This window comes from Mandrillus leucophaeus, unplaced genomic scaffold (assembly GCF_000951045.1).
Source record: "Mandrillus leucophaeus isolate KB7577 unplaced genomic scaffold, Mleu.le_1.0 Scaffold162, whole genome shotgun sequence".
Taxonomy (NCBI): Eukaryota; Metazoa; Chordata; class Mammalia; order Primates; family Cercopithecidae; genus Mandrillus; species Mandrillus leucophaeus.
The window spans coordinates 316651-341885 of NW_012101610.1; the positions used below are offsets into that span (position 1 = coordinate 316651).

The 25235-nt window shown below is 44.0% G+C and overlaps 1 protein-coding gene across 1 annotated transcript in view; it reads left to right on the forward strand.

Moving 5' to 3' along the window:
- The window catches only part of DNAH3 (dynein, axonemal, heavy chain 3), a 224672-nt gene that overhangs the window by 79487 nt on the left and 119950 nt on the right, over positions 1-25235 (forward strand). Inside the window, 7 exon segments of the mRNA XM_011976095.1 lie at positions 5386-5500; positions 9995-10111; positions 11223-11402; positions 13596-13732; positions 18236-18437; positions 20511-20603; positions 22659-22769. Of these exon segments, the coding sequence (XP_011831485.1) occupies positions 5386-5500; positions 9995-10111; positions 11223-11402; positions 13596-13732; positions 18236-18437; positions 20511-20603; positions 22659-22769 (955 nt within the window).

Here is a 25235-nt window from a genome sequence, read left to right on the forward strand (position 1 = left end):
AAAAAAAAAAAAAAAAAAAAAAGGTCTCTTCTCTTGCTTTCTTCCCTTCTTCGAATTCCCCCGGAGTTTGTGTGTGTGAGAATTTTGCTATTTGAATGCTATTTCTAGAACAGAGCTTCTCAGGACCCTGCTTGCTTTTCCACACCTCCTTCAGGGTGATGGGTGGGGAGATGTTACATTGCCTGGACTGGAGACCCTGTTAGGCAGGTGTGGCACCCAGACCCGCTACATCAGCATCAGCTAGGAACTAGCTAGAAGGTACATTTTCAGGGCCCACCCAACCCACATAATCAAATTCTGTGGATGGGCCCTGCAATCCGCATTTTAACAAATCCTCCAGGTCAGCACTGTCCAAAGCAGCATCCACTGGCCATGTGTGGCCACTGAGCCCCTACAGTGCAGCTAGTCTGAATTAGATGTGCTGTAAGTATAAAATACAGGCTTGATTTCGAAGACATACTACAAGAAAAAGGAATGCAAAATACCTAACAATTTTTAATGTCGATTAATATTGAAATGATAATATTTAGGATATATTGAGTCAAATACATTATTGGAACTAATTTCACCTATATCTTTTAATATTTTTAAAATGTGGCTACTAGAAACTTTATTTTATTTTATTCTGGAGACGGAGTCTCACTCTGTCACCCAGGCCACAGTGCAATGGCGTGATCTCAGCTCACTGCAACCTCCGCTTCCCATGTTCAAGCGATTCTCCTGCCTCAGCCTCCCAAGTAGCTGGGATTACAGGCTCCCTCCCACCACCACGCCTGGTTAATTTTTGTATTTTTGGTAGAGATAGGGTTTCCCATGTTGGCCAGGCTGGTCTTGAACTCCTGACCGCAGGTGATCTGCCCACCTCAGCCTCCCAAAGTGCTGTGATTACAGGCGAGAAACTTTAAAATTATATATGTGGCTCACTTTATATTTCTAATGGACAGCACTGCTCCAGGTGATTCTGATACATGAAAGGCTGAGAATTCCCCACTCATAGTGCACCAGAGCAGGTCTAATTTAAGGCACTTCCCAGCTCTTGAATCTCTCTGTCACCTAAATACTTTGATGCCTCTCCAGTACCACCGCTATCTTCCTTATTAAGGAGCAGGCCTAGAGAAGCATACGTTTTTATCAGGCTTAGGATAAAAATCCTTAGGTTTTTTTGGCCAAAGGGCCTCACTTTCCCCAAGTAAGATCTTTCCAAGAGACACTAGCTATTCAACACTTATGCTGCACTCAGCATTTTGTATACCTTAACCCTTTTTATTTATTTATTTATTTATTTATTTATTTTTTATCTTTTGAGACAGAGTGTCACTCTGTCTCCCAGGCTGGAGCGTAATGGTGCAATCTCAGCTCACTGCAACCTCCGCCGCCTGGATTCAAGCAATTCTTCTGCCTCAACCTCCCAAGTGCCTGGGATTACAGGCACCTGCCATCATGCCTGGCTACTTTTTGCATTTTTGTAGAGATGGGGTTTCATCATGTTGGCCAGGCTGGTCTTGAACTCCTGATCTCAGGTGATCCATCTGCCTTGGCCTGCCAAAGTGCTGGGATTACAGGCATGAGCCACCATGCCCGACCTTAACACATTTATCCATCACAAAAACCTAGTGTCCTAGGTCCTACAGTCCTAATATTATTCTCATTTTACAGATGAGGAAATAGACTTCAGATTATTAGCTGTTGATCACAGCTAGTAACTGAAAGAACGAACATTTCACTTAGGAAAGATTCAAGATTTGAACATCAGCAGGCTTCCATTACCAGGCGGGCCTTAATCATGACCCTTCACCACCAAAAAAGTAAACCCCTCTCCGGAGACAGCGAGTGAGCAAAAAAAATACAGCTCTTCTTATACTTTCCATGCACACATGTTCAACTGTGACCAATTCAGAAGTGGAAGCACCTTGGCTTTGTTTATTTCTGTGGTTCCATTTGTAACATGGGAAGCAGCTAGGTGATTAGAGTTAGGATTAGGAGAAAAGGCATGTCACCTGAACTGATTCCATGTCTGGAGACTCAGCCACCACCATTTAGGGAGGTGTGATATTGCATGTATTCCACCCACACCACAGTTAATACAGCTTTATCACAGCTTATAGTTAATGAGCTTCTCCAGCACATTTTGGGTGAGGTCAACTCTTGATATATTTCATGAATTCCCAAACTGATTAATCACTCATCTGTGCAATCATTTGCATTCTAAGTCATAACCTAGGGTAATTCATGAGGCCTGGTGCCAGCATTTGGTCTTATTTAATTGAACCCAAAAGCCTGTGATACAGGCATATGGGGACCTGAGGCCACAGGCCGCAGAGCCAGTGAGCACTGGAGGCTTGGCCACAGCCACAGAGCCAGTGAGCACTGGAGGCTGGGCCTTGTGACTGCTTGTCTCATACTCATCTGGGCTGGCACCTGCCTTTATTAATTATTCCCAATATACACACTCATTTTGGTCGCCTCTCATAGGCCATATTTAAGTCAATGACCACATTGCTGAGGTCCTGATCAGTCCTTGTTTGTAATTTTCTGCCCCTAATCTTCCTCCCTTCTCGAGGCTAAATGAGGGTTCTCAGCTCTATTTAATTGGTCCTATTTGATTAAACACATGTGAACAGTTCTGTTAGTTCTGTTACTCTTTTTTTTTTTTTTAAGATGGAATTTTACTCTTGTTGCCCAGGCTCGAGTGCAATGGCATGATCTTGGCTCAATGCAACCTTCGCCTCCCAGGTTCAAGCGATTTTCCTGCCTCAGCCTCCCAAGTAGCTGGGATTACAGGCATGTGCCACCACACCAGGCTAATTTTGTATTTTTAGTAGAGACAGGGTTTCACCATGTTGGTCAGGCTGGTCTCAAACTCCTGACCTCAGGTGATTCACCCGCCTTGGCTTCCCATAGTGCTGGGATTAGAGGATTGAGCCACCATGCCTGGCCTAGTTCTATTGCTCTTTCTAAGAAAGAGAAAGGAGAAGGCACATTATAAGGGTGGAAGAAGAAACATCAGGGTAGGAGTCCAATTAGGAGGAACTGGTGTCAATACCCAGTTCCAGGACTCCCTGGCTATGTGATTTTGGAGACGTCACTTGCTTCCTCTGAGTGTTGGTTTCCTGACCTATGAGTAAATATCAGATGGTCTCTTCTACACTGAAGGATACAATGAAAGACAGGGCTGAGGCAGAGAGAACGGTCCCTTTTTCCACTTCCAAGAACTTGGCTTTCCAATTCTTTGCCATACCTGGGTTTTAGGACCCAGATCTCCATGTGGACACAAGAAGAAAGGAATTTGTTTGCCCCTTCTCTCTCTCCCTCTATGCCCCTTTCTGTAGAACAGAGAGGCCATGGACGGGTGGACCCAGTATCAGGAAAACAGTAGGTGTTTTTGAAAGGGGAAGGGATGGGAAGTGGAACAAGACCCATCACATAAATTAACAGAGGTTCAAAATCTGAATAAGAAATCAGAATACTGGCCGGGCACGGTGGCTCACGCCTGTAATAACAGCACTTTGGGAGGCCGAGGCGGGCGGATCGCTTGCGGTTAGGAGTTCAAGACCAGCCTGGCCAATATGGTGAAACCCCGTCTCTACTAAAAATACAAAAATTAGCCAGGTATGGTAGGGGGCACCTGTAATCCCAGCTGCTCGAGAGGCTGAGTCAGGAGAATCGCTTGAATCCGGGAGGCAGAGGTTGCAGTGAGCCAAGATCGTACCACTGCACACCAGCCTGGGCATCGCAATGAGACTCCGTCTGGGGAAAAAAAAAAAAAAAGAAATCAGAATATGGGCAAATTAGGCATAAACAAAGATGGAAAGAAGAGGTCTTATTTTAGTGACCTTACAATAGTGGTTCTCAACTGGGGGCCATTTCCCACCCCTAAGGGACGCTTGGAAATATCTGGAGACATTTTTGGTTGTCACAACTGGCAAAAGATGGGGACAGGGCTGGGGAGTCTGCTGCTGGCGTCTAGTGGGTAGAGACTGGGGATGCTGCTAAACACCCTAGAAGGTATGGTACAGCTCCCCATGACAATTATTCAGCCTATGTTAGTTTGCCAGGGCTCTTCAAAAGACAAAGCAATAAATTTAGTTATAGTCTAATTGGCTTTTAATCAAGATTCATGAATCAGGGCAGCCTCTGTTTTCCAAAACAGAATGAGAGTTCCCACTGGGCAGTAGCACAATGGTAAGTTTTATAAGGAAACAGAACAATACGAAAAAAAAAAAAGATTAATTTACGTCAGGTTATTTTTTTATAAGGGTTCAAGCAGAGGGAGCTTCCTTATTCTCTGACTCAGGTAGACTGGAATCTCCTGTTTTCAGGAAAAACTGTCTTGTTCTGGGATCTATCTCCTTCCTTAAAGATTCAGTTTGATTACATGCCATTTAGCGTGAGTGACTCCATTTTGGTTTCGTCTGGTCTGCTGGGGTCTAGTGCAGGAGCTCAGTTCAGAATAATGACCTGCTGTTATTTTTGTTGAACAGGCTACTCTTACAACATACCACAGACTGAGTGGCTTACACCACAAAAATTTATTGTCTCATAATTCTGGAGGCTTAAAGTCCAAGGCCAAGATGTAGACAGAGTTGGTTCCTTCTGAGGCCTCTCTCCTTGGCTTGCAGATGGCTGTCTTCCCCTATGAATTGTCATGGTCTTCCCTCTGTGTGTCTGGGTCCTAATCTCTTCTTATAAGGCCACGAATTATAGTGGATGAGGGCCCACTCTCATGACTTATTTTAATTTAATTATCTCTTTAAAGATCCTTTCTCCAAATAGAGTTACATTCCGAGATATTAGGGGTTAGAATTTCAATATATGAATTTTCGGGGAGACAATATTTAACCCATAACATGGCCCAAAAAAGTCAATGGTGCCAAGGGTGAGAAACCCTTTCTCAAGGGTGAGAAAACACTGGTGGTAGCTGGCAGATCTTAGAGCAGGATAGTAAACCTTTTGGTCAAATTAAGGGCTTTTGGAGATTCTCCTAAGACTGAGCTGAAATTCCTCCTCTTTTTTTTTTTTTTTTTTTTTTTTGAGACAGAGTTTTACTCTGTTTTCCAGAGTGGAGTGCAGTGGTGCAATCACAATCTCGGCTCACTGCAACCTCTACCTCCCAGGCTCAGGCGATCCTCCCACCTCAGCCTCCTGAGTAGCTAGGACTACAGGCACATACCACACCTGGCTAATTTTTGTGTTTTTAGTGGAGATGGGGTTTTGTTATGTTGCCCAGACTAGTCTCGAACTCCTGACCTAAAGTAATCCTCCCTCCTTGGCCTCCCAAAGTGCTGGGACTACAGGCATGAGCCACCACGCCTGGCCTGAAGTTTCTCCTTTGATGTGTCTTCTCTGCCTCCTGTTGATGTTGCTGTTGCTGTGTTCTCTCTTTAGATTGGAGCCCATTGGTGCAGCCGCCAGCAAGGAATACTCTCTGGAGAAAAACTTGGATAAAATGAAGTTAGATTGGGTTAACGTGACATTCAGCTTCGTGAAATACAGGGACACTGTGAGTCTCACTCCAACTGCAGCCCCCCTTGAAAGCAGCCCCATTTGTTATGCAGTAGATTACAGAAACAATTCATTCAGAACGGCGACAGAAGTCACAGAGGAATAATCGCTCACGTCTTGGTTTCCTCCTGTCTGCCTTTCTGTGTTGCTCATCTTTCCTCTCAGCACCACCAAAGAGACGCATTCTTCAAATCAGAAAGGCCTTTTGATTCGGAGCAAGAAGTTTTCTCAGTGCAAAAGAACCAAGCAAGTCTCCTAAATCAGCACCTCCCAGTGAAGGTGCAGGCTTGCACACCATTCCAAAGCTTCCCAGTCCCCTCAGAAGCACAGCAGCAGACAATGACTAGTGTTTCTCAGATATCGATGCTTGCAGGAATCACTGGAGATCTTGTTGAAATGCCGGTTCTGATTCAGCAGGTCCAGGATGGGACCTAAGATTCTGCAGCTGTAACAAGCTCCCAGATAATATTGATCAATTTTGAATAGTAAGGGTGTAGATTTCTTTCTTTTCACTTGCACTTGTAGAAAACACAGGAGTTTGTACAGTGCATGCGAAGGTGCATACCCCTGAAGCGTTTGCTCAGCTGTCTTTAGGGTCTAGCTTGCTTTGGGGATAGAGTGTGAGGTAGGGATGAGAACTGCAGCTCTGGGGGAGCTATAAATCATGGAGGCAATAGGTTGATACACACATCCTGCAGACCATTGGTTCTTTTTTTTTTTTCTTTCTTTTTTTTTTTTTGAGATGGAGTCGCGCTCTGTCACCCAAGCTGGAGTGCAACTGTGTGATCTCAGCTCGCTGCAACCTCTGCCTCCCGGGCTCAAGCGATTCTCATACCTCAGCCTCCTGAGTAGCTGGGATTATAGGTGCCTGCCACCACACCCAGCTAATTTTTGTATTTTCAGTAGAGATGGGGTTTCACGATGTTGGCCGGGCTGGTCTTGAACCCCTGACCTCAAGTAATCCGCCCGCCTCGGCCTCCCAAAGTGCTGGGATTACAGGCGTGAGTCACCATGTCAGGCCCAACCATTGATTCTTAAAGCAGCACTTCCAAACTTGCATTGTAGAATCATCTGAGATGCTTTAAAATCTCCCAATGGATTCTTCCTGGCTCCTCCCCTCCCAGAATGCCTAGGTGTCTGTATTTTTAAGGCACCCCTGGTTTTTCTCATGTGCAATGTGGATTGAGAACCAAAAGCTCCCAAGCCTCCCTCCTCCCCCAGGCTGCATATTATCTACTTGTGACTTCTTTCCCTATTCAGCTTAAAAGAGCTGTAGGGATAAAAAGATGTGATCCCTTTCTTCACCTAGCATGAAGGTCATTCATGGCCAATACTCCTATAAATATAAAGACAGATTAACAAGATAAAAGCATTAAAATTTTATTTATTCAAAGTTTTACATGACATTGGAACCCTCAAAACTGAAGACCCAAGGAAAACTGTATTTTTGGACTTAGGTTTGATGAAGAATGGACAGCTGTATGGAAATGAAATTGAACAAAAGAGTGTGGTATAATGGTCTAGACTGGGTGGAAGCCTAGCGAGACCTGCCTGTTCAGATTCTTCTTGGTCTTTCTGTGTAGCAGTCCTTCCTCCCAGGCATAGGGCAAGACCCCTCAGGAACAAGGGTCTTGTGACCCACTATGGGACAAGGTTGCTCAGAGAATTTCCTTATGGCCTGCTGTCTTGGTCAGAGTAATATTTCTGGGTTTTATGGCTTGCTTCGGGAAAGAGGAGTTTAGTTTCTATGGACTGCCTTAGGGGAAAGATAAAGGAGCAGGAGAAAGGAAGAAAAAGATGAACAGAAAGATCTTGCTTCCAAGGCTTCCCAATGTCCTTCAGTGCAAAATACTCAGCAAATCAAGGTGCAATGCTTCGGGGTATTGTGGTGTTCTGAGCCCCAACGGAACTATACATGATCCAATGAGAGGGAAGAGAGCTGAGGGTACAGGGCCTCATTACTGAGCCTCTCCCAGCAAGGGTGACCCTGCCACCATGGGTCTCAGAAGCGTGCCTACATGATCAGCTTGGATTAGACACTGCTGTAGAGGCTGTTGGGGTGACAAGAGGAGTGTAAGCTAGGAACCTGGGGAACAGTTCACTTATACCTGGCCAGTCTGCAGAGTTTTTGCCTAAAGTAACTATAGGCAAGGATCAGTAGCTAAATGGGGATCAAGAAACCACTTTATTAATAGCCCAGCACACCTCCCAGTGCTGAGCTACTGGTAAAACATAGATAAGAGAATACATGCCAGGCCCAATTTAGCCTCCTAGATTAGACTTGAAAGAAGTGAGAACAGAGCAAGAAAGACCAAACCTGCCCCAGGGGTCAGACCCTTGTCAGCTTGCTTGCCACAATGGCCCAGGAGAAAAAGTGCCAACCACAGGGCCTGGCCTTTAAGGCACACCTTAGACTTTACCTACTAGTAAAACAGGACCACTTGGTCAGGCTTGGTAGCTCACGCCTACAATCCCAGGACTTTGGGAGGTACAAGTGAGAGGATCACTTGAGCCCAGGAGCTCGAGAACAGCCTGGGTAACATAGCAACACCTCATCTCTACAAAAAAAAAAAAAAAAAATTAGCTGAGTATGGTGATGTGCGCCAGCTACTTGGGAAGCTATTTGAGAAGCTGAGGCAGGGAGATTGCTTGAGCCCAGGAATTTGAGGCTGCAGTAAGCTATGATTGCAGCATTACACATTACACTCCAGCCTGGGTGGCGGAGACCCTGTCTCAAAAAAGACCCAATAAATGTATAAAACAAGCCAGGCATGGTGGCTCACGCCTATCATGCTTGTAATCCCAGCATTTTGGGAGGCTGAGGCAGGCAGATCACTTGAGGTCAGGAATTTGAGACTAACCTTGCCAAAGTGGTGAAACCCCATCTCTGCTAAAAGTACAAAAATTAGCCCAGCGTGGTGGTGCTTGCCTGAAATCCCAGCTATTCGGGAAGCTGAGGCAGGAGAATCAATTGAATCCGGGAGGCAGAGGTTGCAGTAAGCTGAGATCATGCTACTGCACTCCAGCCTAGGCGACAGAGCAAGACTGTCTCAAAAATAAATAAACAAATAAATAAATAAATAAATAAATAAATAAATGAAACATAGGTCCCCAAACTTTCTTGGTTCACAATGCCTTTGTGTCTAATTACTTTTTTCACAGTGCCCTTAGGCCAAAAGAAATACCTAATGGCTTTGTTTATGCAGTAATTAGGTCCAAACAATTTAATAAGGATTTATGCTCTAACAACTTAGCCACTGTTTGAAAAAAATACACCTACAATAAAAGAAAAAATAATGGTTGTATTTTATTTTTAAATAACCACAATCATTTACTTTGAGTTGGCTGCGGTGCCCCAGGGCACTTCAGTTCACAGGGTGGAAACCGCAGGTCTAGGCCTAACTAGTCAGATTAGCAGCTGATCTTCCTACCGGAGGGAAAGGAGAGCCAGGAAAGCAAGTGGAGAAGCAGGAACACAGGGAAAGGGGCAGAAATCTTCCTCCCCAGCAAATTCTATCTGTGAGTCTTGGATTAGACTGTATTTGACTTCTGCAAAGGAGGTGGACAATAAATGTCTTTTAAAAAAATTTTTTAGAGATGGGGTCTTGCTATGTTGCCCAGGCTGGTCTTGAATTCCTGGGCTCAAGCAGTCCTCCTACCTCAGCCTCCCAAGGAGGCTGAGATTACGGGCATGAGCCACCTTGTCCAGCCTAAATATCTTTAATGACATTTTCAAGGAAGAAAGTAGAAGTCCTATCCCCTGCAAGACATAGATTCCTACCCCATGAGAGTGGAGTTCTGAGCTGTGAGGTCCTAAGGGATCAGCATGAAAAATGGGGAGGTGGCTGGATGCAGTGGCTCAAGCCTGTAATCCTAACACTTTGGGAGGCTGAGGCAAGAGGATCACTTGAGGCCAGGAGTTCGAGACCAGCCTGGGCAACAGTGAGACCCCATCTCTTAAAAAAAAATCCAAGCTGGGCACGGTGGCTCATGCCTGTAATCCCAGCACTTTGGGAGGCCGAGGCGGGTAGATCACCTGAGGTCAGGAGTTTGAGATCAGCCTGGCCAACATAGTGAAACCCTGTCTCTACTAAAAACACAAGATTAACTGAGTATGGTGGCATTTGCCTATAATCCCAGCTATTCGGGAGGCTGAGGCAGGAGAATCACTTGAACCCAGGAGGTGGGCGTTGCACTGAGCTGAGATTTCACTGCTGCCCTCCAGCCCAGGCAATAGGAGTGAAACTCTGTCTTAAAAAAAAAAAAAATCCAGGCATGGTGGCATATGCCTGTAGTCCTACCTACTTGGGAGGCTGAGGCAGGATGATCCCTTAAGCCCGGGAGTTTGAGGCTGCAGTGAGCTAGGATTGAGCCATTGCACTCAGGTCTGGGTGAAGAGACCCTGTCTCTAATAAATATATTTTTAAAAAAGGAAAAAAAAAAAATGGGGAGGTTTCACAATTTTGACAAGGTGGGGCGTCTTTGTTTACAGGATACAAGCATCTTGTGTGCAGTTGATGACATTCAAATGCTACTCGATGATCACGTGATAAAGACCCAGACCATGTGTGGCTCCCCATTCGTCAAACCAATAGAAGCAGAATGCCGGGTAAGAGGAAATGAAGTTGAATGCTTTGAGATGTTTCATTAGCCCTGCGTTTCTCAGAGGAGGGGAAGGGTTTTCAAGTTCAGTTAACAAAGAAAGTTGCTTTGTCCTAATTGGAAAAAATAAATAAATAAATGACACAGTGGCTCACACCTGTAACCCCAGTACTTTGGGAGGCCGAGGTGGGCAGATCACCTGAGGTCAGGAGTTCAAGACCAACCTGGCCAACATGGTGAAACTCTGTCTCTACTAAAAATACAAAAATTAGCCAGGCGTGGTGGCAGGCGCCTGTAATCCTAGCTTCTTGGGAGGCTGAGACAGGACAATCACTTGAACCCAGGAGGTGGAGGTTGCAATGAGCCGAGATCGTACCATTGCACTCCAGCCTGGGCGACAAGAGTGAAACTCCGTCTCAAAAATAAATACATTGATTAATTAATGACAAAAAACTGAAAGCAATAACCATCCAAATAAGCATATGGCATGCTGAGCCTTTGCAACTGTCTGCCAAAAGAGAAGATGAGATTTGAATGCACCAAATACACGTGCATTTGGGAAGCATCTTATGGGCTGTGGTACTCTAGAATGTAAGCTACCTGAAGGTAGGGGTTTGGCCTCCTGTGCCCATTGTTTGGAGCAGTGACATGGGCTAACGACACAAACTCTGAAGCCAGATGACCTGGGTTTGAATTCTGGCTCTGCTCCTTATTAGTGATGTGACCTTGGGCACATTACTAAACTGTTGTGTTTCAGTTTCTACATCTGGAAAATGCGGTTTGTAATCACATCTACCTGGTAAGGCTGTGGGATTAAATTGGTTCCATATACTTAAAGCACTAGACCATTGCTTGTCACAGATTATGTATATAACTATTATAATTATTCTGCTAGAACGTGAGCTCCACAGTGGGCAAAGTTCTCATGTGTTTCATTCATTGCTATGTTCACATCACCTGGAGCAGTGAACAGAGAACAGGGCGACGTCAATAATTATTTGTTAAACAAGTGACTGACTGAATGAATAAATGTATGTCTCCATCCATTTGCTTGGTCCATGGGCCTGTGATGCAGAGTGTCAGGTTAATGATTCAGGTATGAAATGCTAAATTCACAGAAATGGGAAGAAAAGCTAATTCGCATACAAGACAATTTGGATGCCTGGTTGAAATGCCAAGCCACCTGGCTGTACCTGGAACCAATCTTCAGTTCGGAGGACATCATAGCCCAGATGCCAGAAGAGGGGAGGAAATTTGGCATTGTTGATAGTTACTGGAAATCACTTATGTCTCAAGCGGTAAGTTTTTATACCCTAATAACTCTTACCAGCAGAAATACAAGTGTTTCCTCATTATGCATTCTAGTCACCCTCCTTGAAACTTATAAATGAACTGGAGTTTTGGAAAATCAATCTTTTTGTATCTTCTTCTAATTTCAAAAGTTGTTATTATTAAAAATGCAAACATATGACTGGTGCGGTGGCTCATGCCTGTAATCCCATCACTTTGGGAGGCCAAGGCAGGTGGATCACTTGAGGTCAGGAGTGCCAGAACAGCCTGGACAACATGGTGAAACACCCCATCTCTACTAAAAATACAAAAAAAAAAAATAGTATATATATATGTGTGTGTGTGTGTATGTGTATATATGTGTGTGTGTATATGTGTATATATACATATATATACATGTATATATATAGATATATATACATGTACATACTATATATACATATATATGTGTGTATATATACGCGCGCGTGTGTGTGTGTGTGTGTGTGTGTGTGTGTGTATATAAGCCAGGCATGGTGGTGCATGCCTGAAATCCCAGCTACTCGGAGGGCTGAGGTGGGAGGATCGCTTGAACTCAGGAAGTGGTGGTTGCAGTGAGCTGGGATCGTGCCACTACACTCCAGGCTGGGAGAGTGAGATTCTGTCTCAAAAAAAATTAAAAAAAAAAAAAAAGCAAATACAAATACATAAGATAGAAAGTAGAAGCCTTTTGAAATCCCACTTCCCAAGCAGTAACTATAGGCAGTTTGTATTATTTAACTGTCATTTCTTATGAGGTTTTATTTGTTGCAGGATAATACAATAACACTTTTATAGCTTGAGAATCCTTTTAGAATTCCAACAATTATCCACATTTGGTTACTCAGTTATTTAACAAATGTTTATTCAGTACCTACAATGACCCAGGTGTTATACTAGAAATCAGAAAATACTTGAAGGTGGCAAGAATATGATTTCTGTCTTCGTAGAATTTGTTGCCTTGGCTGAGTGCGGTGGCTCACGCCTGTAATTCCAGCACTTTGGGAGGCCAAGGCAGGTGGATTGCTTGAGCTCAGGAGCTGGAGACCAGTCTTGGTAACATGGTGAAACCCCGTCTCTACTAAAAATATAAAAAATTAGCTGGGTATGGTGGCATGCACCTGTAATCCTGGCTGTTCCGAGGCTGAGGCAGGAGGATCCCTTGAGCCTGGGAGGCGGAGGTTGCAGTGAGCCCAGATTGCGCCACTGCACTCTAGCCTGGGCAACAGAGTGAGACTCTGTCCCCCACACCCCCCCAAAAAAGTAATATACAAATAGTTATTAGAATACGGAAGAGTGATTTGGTTGTCTTAGGGTGTCAAGGAAGGCCTCTAAAGCAGGAACATTGGGATCAAGCCTTGAAGGATAGTAAGTTCATTGGGTGTGCAAGGCACCTAGAGGCATCTTTTATGAGGTCAAATCATTTTCCTTTTTTAAGTCAAGTGTGATCAAATTGGGGTGCACTTAAAAAGATTTTGCCGCAAGGGCATTTATCTTCCCTGCTTTGTTTGCGAGGGTGAGATAAATGGGAATTTAGATTGTCCAGCCAGCATAAGCCAATTCTTTATTAGTTAAGGTTCTTTGGGTGCAAGTGACAGAAACCAACTCAGGATAGCTGAAACGAGAAGACCAAACTGGTGTCTCATGGAACCCAAGGCCAGATAGCGCAGCCAAGCCTCACAAAAGATGGATCTAGGACCCAGAAGCCTCTTCTCTTAGGAACTCCTTCCATCTCTCTGAGCTCAGCTCCTCTTTCCTGGCCTTGCCTTAGTCTCTCTCTCTCTCTCTCTCTCCCACCCCCGTCTCTCTCTCTCTCTCTCTCTCCCCCTCTCTGTCTCTCTCTCAAGACTAGCTTGCTCTACCATTCCATCACACAGAGAGACATAATCCTCACTCAGCCCAGACTAGTATAGAATGTCATGGTTTGGATTCTAAACTCCCTGGGTTAAAATATGATTGGGCTTGATTGGTTTCAGGTACCCAGTCCCTGCCCAGTCAACCGTGATCAGAGGAACAAGGTCATGTTCCATGAACATTCACCCCTGTGCAGTTAGGAAGGGGATCAGGAGGCAGTTAGCTGGACAAGGAGTGCTGTCAGTTGATAGGTCACACATTCATTACAATGACCAATGTCAGAACTTGGGAACCTCATGATGAGTCTCACCTTTTTTAATGGAACCCAGGTGAAAGATAACAGGGTTCTGGTGGCAGCCGACCAGCCACGGATGGCCGAGAAGCTTCAAGAAGCCAACTTTCTCTTGGAGGACATCCAGAAAGGGCTGAATAATTACTTGGAGAAGAAGAGACTATTCTTCCCCAGGTATCCAGCATTGTTCTTTTACTTGGAATTACATTCTTGCCCCGTATGTAGGTAGAATTCCATTTTTCATACCAAGAGTTGACTTCAACCAATCTAGTCTATACTCTTTCCTGGTTTTCCATTCTCCAAGACAGCTTTCAAGAATGGTGCATGACTTCACGGTCTTTACTTAGTGTGGGGTTGAATGGACACCAATGGGTGTCAAATGCACACGTTGTCCAAACCAACACTGTTATTTTTCCGAATTACAGGGGTAGAGTATTCATGACTATGGGCCTGGATTTTGGAGTTAAACAGACCTCCTTTGGCATCCCAGCTTTTCTACCTAGTAGTCTTGAGGCCTCCAGCAAATCTATCCAAGCCTCAGGTTCCCCACCGTAAATCTGGGATATAGTAATAGCCCCTACTCTATGTATTTGTTGTACAGATTAATGAGCTAACACATGTAAAAACATTTAGCACCTAGACTATGTGTTTAAGAAACATCAGTCAATTTTTTTATACCATGAAATTTTGTAGTTTCTGGTAGGTATGCTTATACATATTTGACTCTTTTCTTCCCCCACAAAAACCAATCTTCTGCATAAAAGTCAAGGAAGTTTTAGGTTAGTTCCAGGCCAGGCATGGTGGCTCACGCCTGTAATCTCAACATTTTGGGAGACCAAGGTGGGAGGATTGATTGAGCTCAGGAATTTGAGACCAGCCTGGACAAGATGGGGAAATTCCACCTGTACAAAAAAATATAAAAAATAAGCCAGCCTAGTTGTGTGTGCCTATGGTCCCAGCTACTCAGGAGACTGAGGTAGGAGGATCACTTGAGCCTGGGAGGCAGAGGTTGCAGTGAGCCAAGATTGCGTCAGTGCACTCCAGCCTGGGCAACAGAGTCAGACCCTGTCTCCTAAGAAAAAAAAAAAAAAAAAAGGAGAAGGTTAGTTTCAGAAAGGTGAGTTCTCACTCCTGACATTTCTGATAATCTATCCATGACTAGTTCACCATTGACAGTCACCGCGTGTCATTTGACCCCGATTAGGATGTTTGATCCTAATGTACCTTTAAGAAACATAAATTTTAGTGTTTCTTTATGTGAACACAAAGTTAGTTCCCTCCTGCTTACCAAAAAAAAAAAGTGATTTGTTAGAAACTCAGAAGTATGGCTGGGCACGGTGGCTCATGCCTGTAATCCCAGCACTTTGGGAGGCCAAGGGGGCAGATCACCTGAGGTCAGGAGTTCAAGACCAGCCTGGCCAACATGGTGAAACCCTGTGTCTACTAAAAATACAAAAATTAGCCAGGTATGGTAGGGGGGCACCTGTAATCCCAGTTACTTGGAAGACTGAGGCAGGAGAATTGCTTGAACCTGGGAGGAAGAGGTTGCAGTGAGCTGAGATCATACCACTGCACTCCAGCCTGAGCGATGGAGCAAGACTCCATTTCATAAATAAATAAATAAATAAACTCAGAAGTATCTTTGGTATTTATTCAATTCAGCATTATTCAATAGAACTTTCTACAATGATAGGAATATTCTTTGTCTGTACTGTCTAATCCAGTAGCCCTTAGTCACCAGTGGCCACTGAGCGCTTTATATGTGGCTGAGGTGACTGAGGAAGCCAATTTTTAACTTAGTTAATATTACTTTTTAATGTCAATAGCCACATGTGGCTAATAGCTTTTGTATTGGACAATACATTATAGTAGAAGAAACCCTGGTTTAGAAGCATAAGGCTTGGGAAGAGATTAAACTCAGGAAACACCTGAGGTTTGGGCTTCTAGTTCTAGACCCACTCCTGTTATTCCTAATTAAAATAGGAATAATAGACCAGGCATGGTGGCTCCTGCCTGTAATACCAGCACTTTGGGAGGCCAAAGTGGGCAGATCACCCAAGGCTGGGAGTTCGAGACCAGCCTGGCCAAAATGACGAAACCCTGTCTCTACTGAAAATACAAAAATAAGCTGGGTATGGTGGTGGGCGTCTGTAATCCCAGCTATTTGGGAGGCTGAGGCAGGAGAATCGCTTGAACCTGGGAGGCAGAGATTGCGGTGAGCCGAGATGGCGCCACTGCACTCCAGCCTGGGTGACAGAGCAAGACTTTCTCAAAAAAAAAAAATATGAATAATAGCACTAATATAGCATTTACCTTACACCAGGACCCTGCTCTAAGTGCTTTACACTTATTAACTAATTTAATCTTTGTAATACTCTTATGAGTTTGGGAACATTATTATTGTCCCTGTTTTATAAATGAGAAAATAATGATTTGCCCAAAGATATAAGACTGATAAGATGATCAAGCTAGAATTGATACCCAGGAAATCTGGATAAGATATTCAACCATTTAACTTCTCTGAGCTACACTTTTTCCCTAACACACACATACACACACAGACACACACACACACAAATACCTCGATATTTCTTTATGCATTTTTATGAAATAAAATTAAATACTCTCAGCAAACACTTTGAGAATGTTTTTGATAGCCACATAATTTAAGTTAATTTCATCTTGAATATACAGATTGATAAAAAAAGATTTTAATTTTAAATTTTGCAAATATATTATTATTACTGTTATGGCCATTGAGCCTTATTCGTTATAGCACATGATGGAGATAGAGGGAGTGCATATCCACAGAGATCACTCATTTGAATTTCACTTGGGAGTGGGAGAGATTGACATCTCATTGAATATTGGTTAGTTGGTCATCAACAGATAATTATTACTCTTTCTACTTGCTCGACACTGTAGATCAGTGTATTCGTTTGCTTTGCTGAATAACAAATGACCCCAAAAGTTAGAAGTATGAAACAACAATCATGTATTTAGCTCATAATTCTGTAGGTTGGCAGATTGAGCTGGGCTTGACTGGGTGGTTCTTCTGGTCTCATTGGGGCTCACTCATGACTGCAGTTAGCCATCAGTCAGCATCCTTAATTGCTTGTCTGGTCATTGGCTTCCTACTGGCTGGGCAACAGGTAGTTGGGCCACATGTCTTTTATCCTGTAGAAGACTAGCCTGGGTTTATTTATAAGGTGGTGGTCACAGGGTTCCTAAGAGCAGCAAGAGTGAAAGCATCATGGCCTCTTGATGCCTAGGCTTAGAACTTGCACAGGCTCATGTTCTCTTACATTCTCTTAGCCAAAACAAGACACAGAGCCAGCTCAAGTTTGAGAAATGTGAAAACAGACTCCACTCCTTGATGAGAGGAACTGTAAATACCGTGGCCATTTTTGTAATCCACCATATTTGGTAAAGACCATAATCACAAAATCCCTCCATCATAGAACTTTCAGCCTGATGGTCACAGTACAGGTTTGAACATTGGACATTTTCTGAAGGTTTATTGTTGCTGCTTTTAGGCCTGAATAAGAGATGAAATTGTCTTATTATCTTTAAAGGATAGTAGAGGGCCGAGTGCAGTGGCTTACCCTTATAGTCCCAGCACTTTGGAAGGCGAGGTGGATGGATCACTTGAGCCCAGGAGTTCGAGACTAGCCTTGGCAACATGGCAAGACCCCGTCTCTACAGAGTATACAAAAATTAGACGGGCGTGGTGGCATGCGCCTGTAGTCCCCGCTACTCGGGAGGCTGAGGCGGGAGAATTGCTTGAGCCCTGGAGGCCGAGGCTGTAGTGAGCTATGATTGCACTGTTGCACTCCAGCCCAGGTGACAGAGCAAGACCCTGTCTCAAAATAAATAATAAATAAATAAATAAAATGAAAGATGGTAGAGGCCTCTGCATGTAGGTAGGCTCATTATTAACATTTGCTTTCTTGTATCATGCCTGTACAATGTTCTTGCATGGATGGAGAGAAGGAACGACAAGGAAGTCTCTCTCTCCTGCCCCTACCCAGCGGTTCTCAACACTGACTGCACATTAGAACTGACCTGAAATTTTTAAAAATACAAATTTCATCAGCCACACCCCCAGATCAATTCTATTAGAATCTCTGGGCAGTGGGACTGTGGCACTGGCATTTCGTATAAGCTCCCCAGGTGATTCTAAAGTGCAGACAAAGTTGAGAATTGCTGTTCTGCTTGGGCTCTTTTCAGCTGATAGCACCCACCCCCCAGCCCTATGAAACCCACATATGCCAGCTTTTATTCTTTCTCTTGCTCTCAGAGTCAAAACCATCGCTTCTTGGCCTTTTAGCTAAATCACATTTGGTATCTCAGATTCAAAACCATCTCCAAGCTGGATGTAATGGCTCATGCCTGTAATCCCAACTACTCAGGAGGCTGAGGAGAGAGGATTGCTTGAGCCCAGGAATTCAAGTCTAGCCTGGGCAATATGGCAAGACCTCATCTCTTAAGAAAAGCAAAACTCCACCTTCCATGCCCCAGATGAAAAGTGATAAAAGAGAGTGGTGGGCCTTTGTGAAGACCGCAGGACAGAGCTGGTATTCACCTAGGTGTGGACTACCTGTCAGAGAGTATCACCTTGCTAGAAAAAGTTCTTGGAAGAGGTCGCAGTTACCATCTTTCTTTGCTTTGAAATAGGTTCTTCTTCCTATCAAATGATGAGCTACTGGAAATCTTGTCTGAGACAAAGGACCCTCTCCGAGTGCAGCCGCACTTGAAGAAGTGCTTTGAAGGAATTGCCAAGCTCGAGTTTATAGAAAATCTGGAAATTGTAGGTATGATCAGCTCAGAAAAAGAAACTGTTCCATTCATCCAGAAAATCTACCCAGCTAATGCCAAGGTAATTCCTCTTACCCATTTTTGGTTCTTTTCTCCATAACAAAGTAAACCAGAGAGCATATTGGCTAAGCACTGGGACTCTAGTTCCAGACTGCCTGGGGTATGGAACACTCAGGTCCCACAATGTAACGACTGAAGATTTGGGGAAGTGACTCAGTCTTTCTTAGTCTCAGTGTACCCATCTCTAAGACGGAGATTATACTGCAACCCACATGATATATTAAATTTGTGGATTTTAACCCAACTCGATGTGGAGTCAATTGCAGGAATCAGATCAAAACAGCCGATGCTGTTTAGATTTCCACATGCGGAGTTCAGTTGAAAGCAATTCAGTTAGACAGGTAGCTTCCCGAGGCACTCATTTTAAAGATCAATAAAACATCATAGAATCAATGAGAGCTATAATGCTACTTAACTCAGGTTTTCATACATATGTCCTTATATAATGAGTAAAGTATAAATTACTTCCATTTCTGCTCAGTGACAGCATCCTCAAGTGGAAACAGACAAGCAAGCTTAGCCTTGCTTTGTTAACTGTTTTTGCCACCCACACATATAAACTGCAGCAACTAGGAGTCACATTACCAATGCAGACACCAGCTAGCTTACAAGCACCTGAAGTCAACAGCTACAGTTACCTGAAATTCTAACACTGAATAATTTGCTGCGTATTTGAATTTCCTTATGGAGCTTTAATCAAAATCCAAATGACCAGGTTGCATCCCATACCAATTAAATTAGGAAGTCTAGGGATGGGAGTCAGTCATCAGTATTTTTAAAAGATCTCCAAGTGATTTCAAGGAACAGCAAAGTTTGAGACCCACTGGAATAATGCATGAATCAGAGCTGTTCATTTAAAAGATGCAATTTATTTTATGAACTGACAGATGTTTCATTTGCCTTCCGAGAAGTTGTCTGTTTCAGAAAATGACATGAAAGTAATGCATGTTAAAAATGGGCAGGGCATGGTGGCTCACACTGTAATCCCAGCACTTTGGGAGGCCAAGGCGGGTGGATCGCCTGAGGTCAGGAGTTCGAGACCAGCCTGGCCAACATGGCGAAACCCTGTCTCTACTAAAAAGCCAGGTGTAGTGGCACATGCCTGTAATCCCAGCGACTTGGGAGGCTGAGGCAGGAGAATCGCTTGAACCCGGGAGGCGGAAGTTGCAATGAGCTGAGATCGTGCCATTGCACTCCAGCCTGGGTGACAAGAGTGAAACTCCATCTTGAAAAAAAAAAAAAAAGAAAAATCTATTTCCCCTTTAGAAGGCATACGCTTCTGAGAATACAGAAAATAAGTGTAAAGCAGATAAAGAATATTGGCTGGGGCCAGGTGCCATGGCTCACACCTGTAATCCTAGCACTTTGGGAGGCTGAGGCAGGAGGATCTCTTGAGGCCAGGAATTCAAGACCAGCCTGGGCAACATAGAGAGACCCCGGCTCTACAGAAATATTTAAAAGTTAGCCGGGCATGGTGGCGTGTGCCTGTAGTCCCAGTTACTCAGGAGGCTGAGGCAGGAGTCACTTGGGCAGGAGTTCAAGGCTGCAGTGAGCCAGGATCGTGCCACCGCACTCCAGTCTGGATGACAGAGCAAGGCCCTGTCTCTCTCTTTTTAAAAAAAAGAGAGAGAGAGAGACCAGGTGCAGTGGCTCATGTCTGTAATCCCAGCACTTTGGAGGCTGAGGCGGGCAGATCATGAGGTCAGGAGGTCAAGACCATCCTGGCCAACATGGTGAAACCCCGTCTCTACTAAAAGTACAAAATCAGCTGGGCGTGGTGGTGCACATCTGTAATCTCAGCTACTCAGGAGGCTGAGGCAAGAGAATCGCTTGAACCAGGGAGTCGGAGGTTGCAGTGAGCCAAGATCGTGACACTGCACTCCAGCCTGGCAACAGAGCAAGACTCCATGTCAAAAAAAACAGAGAACTGGGAAAGAGACAATATTGACTTGAAAAGGTGCCTAGCCTTTGGCCTCCCTCCAGCCGTGTCCAGAGAGAAAGCTGTGTTCTACCCACTGTCCCTCCCTCTGGGCTTTGGTTGACTGTTGCACCCTCTCTCTGTCTTGCTCCATAGGGTATGGTGGAAAAGTGGCTCCAGCAGGTGGAGCAGATGATGCTTGCCAGTATGCGAGAAGTCATTGGACTTGGGATTGAAGCATATGTCAAGGTAAACAAGAATCAGGGTACACGTGCCGGGACACTAGTGCACTAAAGAGAACATTGGGGAGAAGGTTCATGTATCAGTAGTTCAGTTGGACGCTCTGCCTTCTACCAAAACCTGTCCCTCTCCCTCTGCACCTCTCTTTCCTTCACCTGTGAACCCTGGGGCAATGAACCTACTCCTGGTGAGATGTTGGCAGTTAGAAGCAGGTGATGCAAGAGAAGAGGGTTAGCTGGAACCCTCTGGTTGCCACGGACCAGTCCTTTTTGTCAAATGGAATTAATGGCACAAGGTCTATTTAGAGTCCCTTAATAATTCATTTACCTTACAGATGCCCTGAATGGCATAACTCATGTTCCCAAAGCTTTAAGGGAAACAGGTATGATGTAAGCCTTAAGACAAAAGAACCTATCAGAATAACTTGATACCCAGCCTGTAGTAACATTCACGTTGACTCTAGCTCTCTTTCTTTCTTTTTTTGTTTTCTGAGATGGAGTCTCACTCTGTCTCCCAGGCTGGAGTGCAGTGGTGTAATCTTGGCTCACTGCAACCTCCGCCTCCCGGGTTCAAGCGATTCTCCTGCCTCAGCCTCCCAAGTAGCTAGGACTACAGGCACCCACTGCCACACCCAGCTAATTTTTGTATTTTTAGTAGAGATGCGGTTTCACCATGTTGGCCAGGCTTGTCTTGAACTCCTGACCTCAAATGATCTACCTGCCTCGGTCTTCCAAAGTGCTGGGATTACAGGCATGAGCCACTGCTCCCGGACAACTGACTAACTTTCTTACTTTCTTATTCCCAGGACCCACAGAACAAAGCAATACTCAACACCCTCACACTAAAGTCCTGGGGACTGAGCCTGCTGTCCCTTGAAATAGTATTTGCATTGTAAAATGAAAGACCAATCCCTTTTCCTATGACATGCTCTGAATCAAAAATTAAAGAAAAGCAGTTACCGGTATGAAATTATTTCATCCAAATCAAATCTATCAAGTTTCATCCTCAGATCAAACTTTTTCTGTAAAGAGCCAGATGGTAAATATTTTCAACTCTGCAGGCCACATTCCCAAAGCAACTATTTTTAAAAATAAATTTTATTACGCATATTTAAGGTATATAACATAATGTTATAAGATACATATGTATAGTAAATGGGTACTGTAGCTTTTCCCTTGTAGCACAAAAGCATCAGACAATATTTAAATGATGGGCATGGCTGTATTTCTTTTTAAAAATTTTTTTAAAATTTTATTTTATTTTACTTTAAGTTCTGGGATACATGTGCAGAACATGCAGGTCTGTTACATAGGTATACATGTGCCATGGTGGTTTGCTGCACCTATCAATCCATCATCTAGGTTTTAAGCCCCGCATGCATTAGGTATTCGTCCTAATGCTCTCCCTCTCCTTGCCCCCCACCTCCTGACAGGCCTGATGTGTGAAGTCCCCTCCCTGTGTCCATGTGTTCTCATTGTTCAACTCCCACTTATGAGTGAGAACATGCGGTGTTTGGTTTTCTGTTCCTGTGTTAGACTGCTGAGAATGATGGCTTCCAGCTTACTCCATGTCCCTGCAAAGGACATGAACTCATTCTTTTTTATGCTGCGGCTGTATTTCAATACAACTTTATTTATGAAAAAATTTATATACATAGTTTGCCCACTCCTGATCTGTAGCTTGAGGGAAAAAATTGTAGGATGGGGAAACAGCTCAGACAGTTGTGACTCAGCACTGCAATATTAGGTAGCCATTAAAAAACAGTAGTTATGAGAATTCTCTGAACATCACCTTGATTATAACTGTGGAAAAATTTGATGAATGGGAGCATGGAAACAATGCAAAGTTGATGAGATGACTGGAGTTTTTTTTTTTTCTTTTTCATAAAACTCAGAAAGGAAGACATAAATCGGTAATCCCAGAGATGTCAAGCCTTGTAGCATCTGAGCGTGGGGGAAGATTCTGTTTTTGTTGCGGGGATGAGGTGGTTGGAGCATGTTTTTGTAAACTCAGTTTAAACCACACGTGAACTGATCCTACAACATGCCCACTGCACTTTTCCAGGTCGCTCGAAATCACTGGGTCTTACAGTGGCCTGGACAGGTGGTTATCTGTGTCTCCTCCATCTTTTGGACCCAGGAGGTGTCCCAAGCCCTGGTGGAAAATACCTTACCGGTAGGTGAGCTTGCTGCGAAGCTTACAGAAGAGATCCAAGCATCAATTAGGATTTGAATGATGTATAATTAGAGTAGCCATGTTTTGTTGTCTAAACAAAAATCATTTGGGCTCATAGCATCACAGACATCAGGGTTCCCATGAGGACAGTGGGATGGAGAATTTGGGATTCGAGCTGTCCTGCAATTCTATGGTACGAGACCTCTCCTAGTCCTTCCCAGACAGAAATTCTGGACTACAGGATTCTAAGTCTTGTACCCTGGGCTTCTAGGGGCCAACCTGGCAGAATTTCCACCAACGGAGACCTCCTGTATTCTTCCTAAGCCAAGGGGCCACCGAAGTGCTGGGAGCCACCATGCTTGACCAAATATTTGTTAAATGGATGAATGAAAACTTCATATTCAGCCTTTCTTCCATGGTCTCATTCCCCATGAATATCTCACCAGATCTCCTTTACTGCTCTTAGAGGATTGGCTGTGTATTAGAATATGTTTTAATTTCCTATATTTTGCTGTATAAACTGAAATTAGAACATAAAATTTGGCCACTGTTTAAACTTATACAGATTCCATATTGATAAATCCTAATAGACATATTGCACTGTACACATGCAAACTGCTTTCACGCACATCATTTCAAAGTTTAGAAACTCTAAAATCCTCTGACTTTTGTGACAGTATCTCTGACTTTTTGTGATGGAGGCGGATTCATGTGCCCCAGTTTTCCCACCCATAGATAGGGAGAATGTTTCCCATCATATACCAAGGCCCTAAAGGAAGCAGGTGTTGACACAGAATAATCATCCCTCCCTCCCTCCAACCATTTATTATTCATTTAACAAATATTGGTTTGGCATCTGCTCTGTGCTGGTACTGCTGCTAACAAAGGTAATTAGATGTGAATGAGACAGACATAGTCCCTGTCCTCAAGGATTTATGGTCTAGTGGGGGAGAGAAAAAGGCTCTTGTATAGAACTATGATAAGGAAAGAACAGACATCTAGTAAGTATGGGAAGGGAGGGAGGCAGGGAGGAAGGGAGGGAGGCAGGGAGGGAGGGAGGGTTTAAGGAAGGAAGAAAGGAAGGAAGGAAGAAGGGAGGGAGGGAGGGATGGAAGGAAGGAAGGAAGGAAAGGGAAGGGAGGGAAGGGAGGGAGGGAGGGAGAAAGGGTGGGAGGAAAAAGGAAGGAAGGAAAGGAGGAAAATAGGAAGGAAGGAAAGAGTAAGAGAGTGAGGGGAGGGAAGTTAGGATTAGGGAAGATTTCCCAGAAAAGTGGTGTCTAGGAGGACACCTGAAATATAAGTAGGGATTAGCTGAGCAGAAAATAGGAGGGAGAGTGTTCCAGAGAGAAGACCTGGAGTATGCAAAAGCCTGAAGATGAAAAGCATGGTGTATGCCAGCAGGAAGACACTTTGGTCTAGAATAGCTGTGGAATAGCTGTGTTTAGGAGAGATGTGGGGAGAAGCCCCAACAGCACATCCACTACCTCATTTAATCCTCAACACAGCTTGAAGAGGCAGCTATGATCATCTAGATTTAGGGCAGGATATGGTGGCTCATGCCTGTAATCCCAATAGTTTGGGAGGCCAAGGCGGGAGGATTGCTTGAGACCAGTAGTTCAAGACCAGCCCGGGCAACATAGTGAGACCCCCTCTCTACAAATAGTTAGCCAGGAGTGATGGGGTGTGCCTGTGGTCCCAGCTACTCAGGCGGCTGAGGTGGGAGGATTGCTTGAGCTCAGGAGGTCAAGGTTTCAGTGAGCCATGTTTGTGCCTGTGCACTCCTGCCTAGGTGACAGACCAAGACCCCATCTCAAAAAAAAAAAAATCTGCATTTGACACACCAGGAGACTGAGACTCGGAAGCTTAAAATCATTTGCCCAGAGCCACATAGCTAGAAAGTAGGAAAGGCAGGGTTTGAACCTAGGGTGGTCTTACTTTTTTTCCTTTTTAAGTTTTCTTTTTCTTTTATTTTTCTCCTCTTTAATTTGAAATAACGTGAAACTTACCAATAATGCTGAAAATATAATACAAAGAATTTTCATATATCTTTCATCCAGATTCCTCGTATATTAACATCTTAGACAACCATTGTACAGTTATCCAAATCAGGAAATCAACATTGATAACGATTTTATTCTCTAATCTATAGACCTTTCTAAATTGGCTATTTTAAATTTTGTCATCTTGAAAAAGAAATGACAGGCCGGGCGTGGTGGCTCATGTCTGTAATCCCAGCACTTTGGGAGGACAAGGTGGGTGAATCACTTGAGTCAGGAGTTCGAGACCAGCCTGGCCAACGTGACAAAACCCCATCTCTACTAAAAATACAAAGATTAGCTGGGTGTGGTTGTGCACAACTGTAATCCCAGCTATTTGGGAGGCTGAGTCAGGCTCTGTCTCAAATAAATAAATAAATAAATAAATAAATAAATAAATAAATAAAATTAGCCAATTGCCCTACTATCT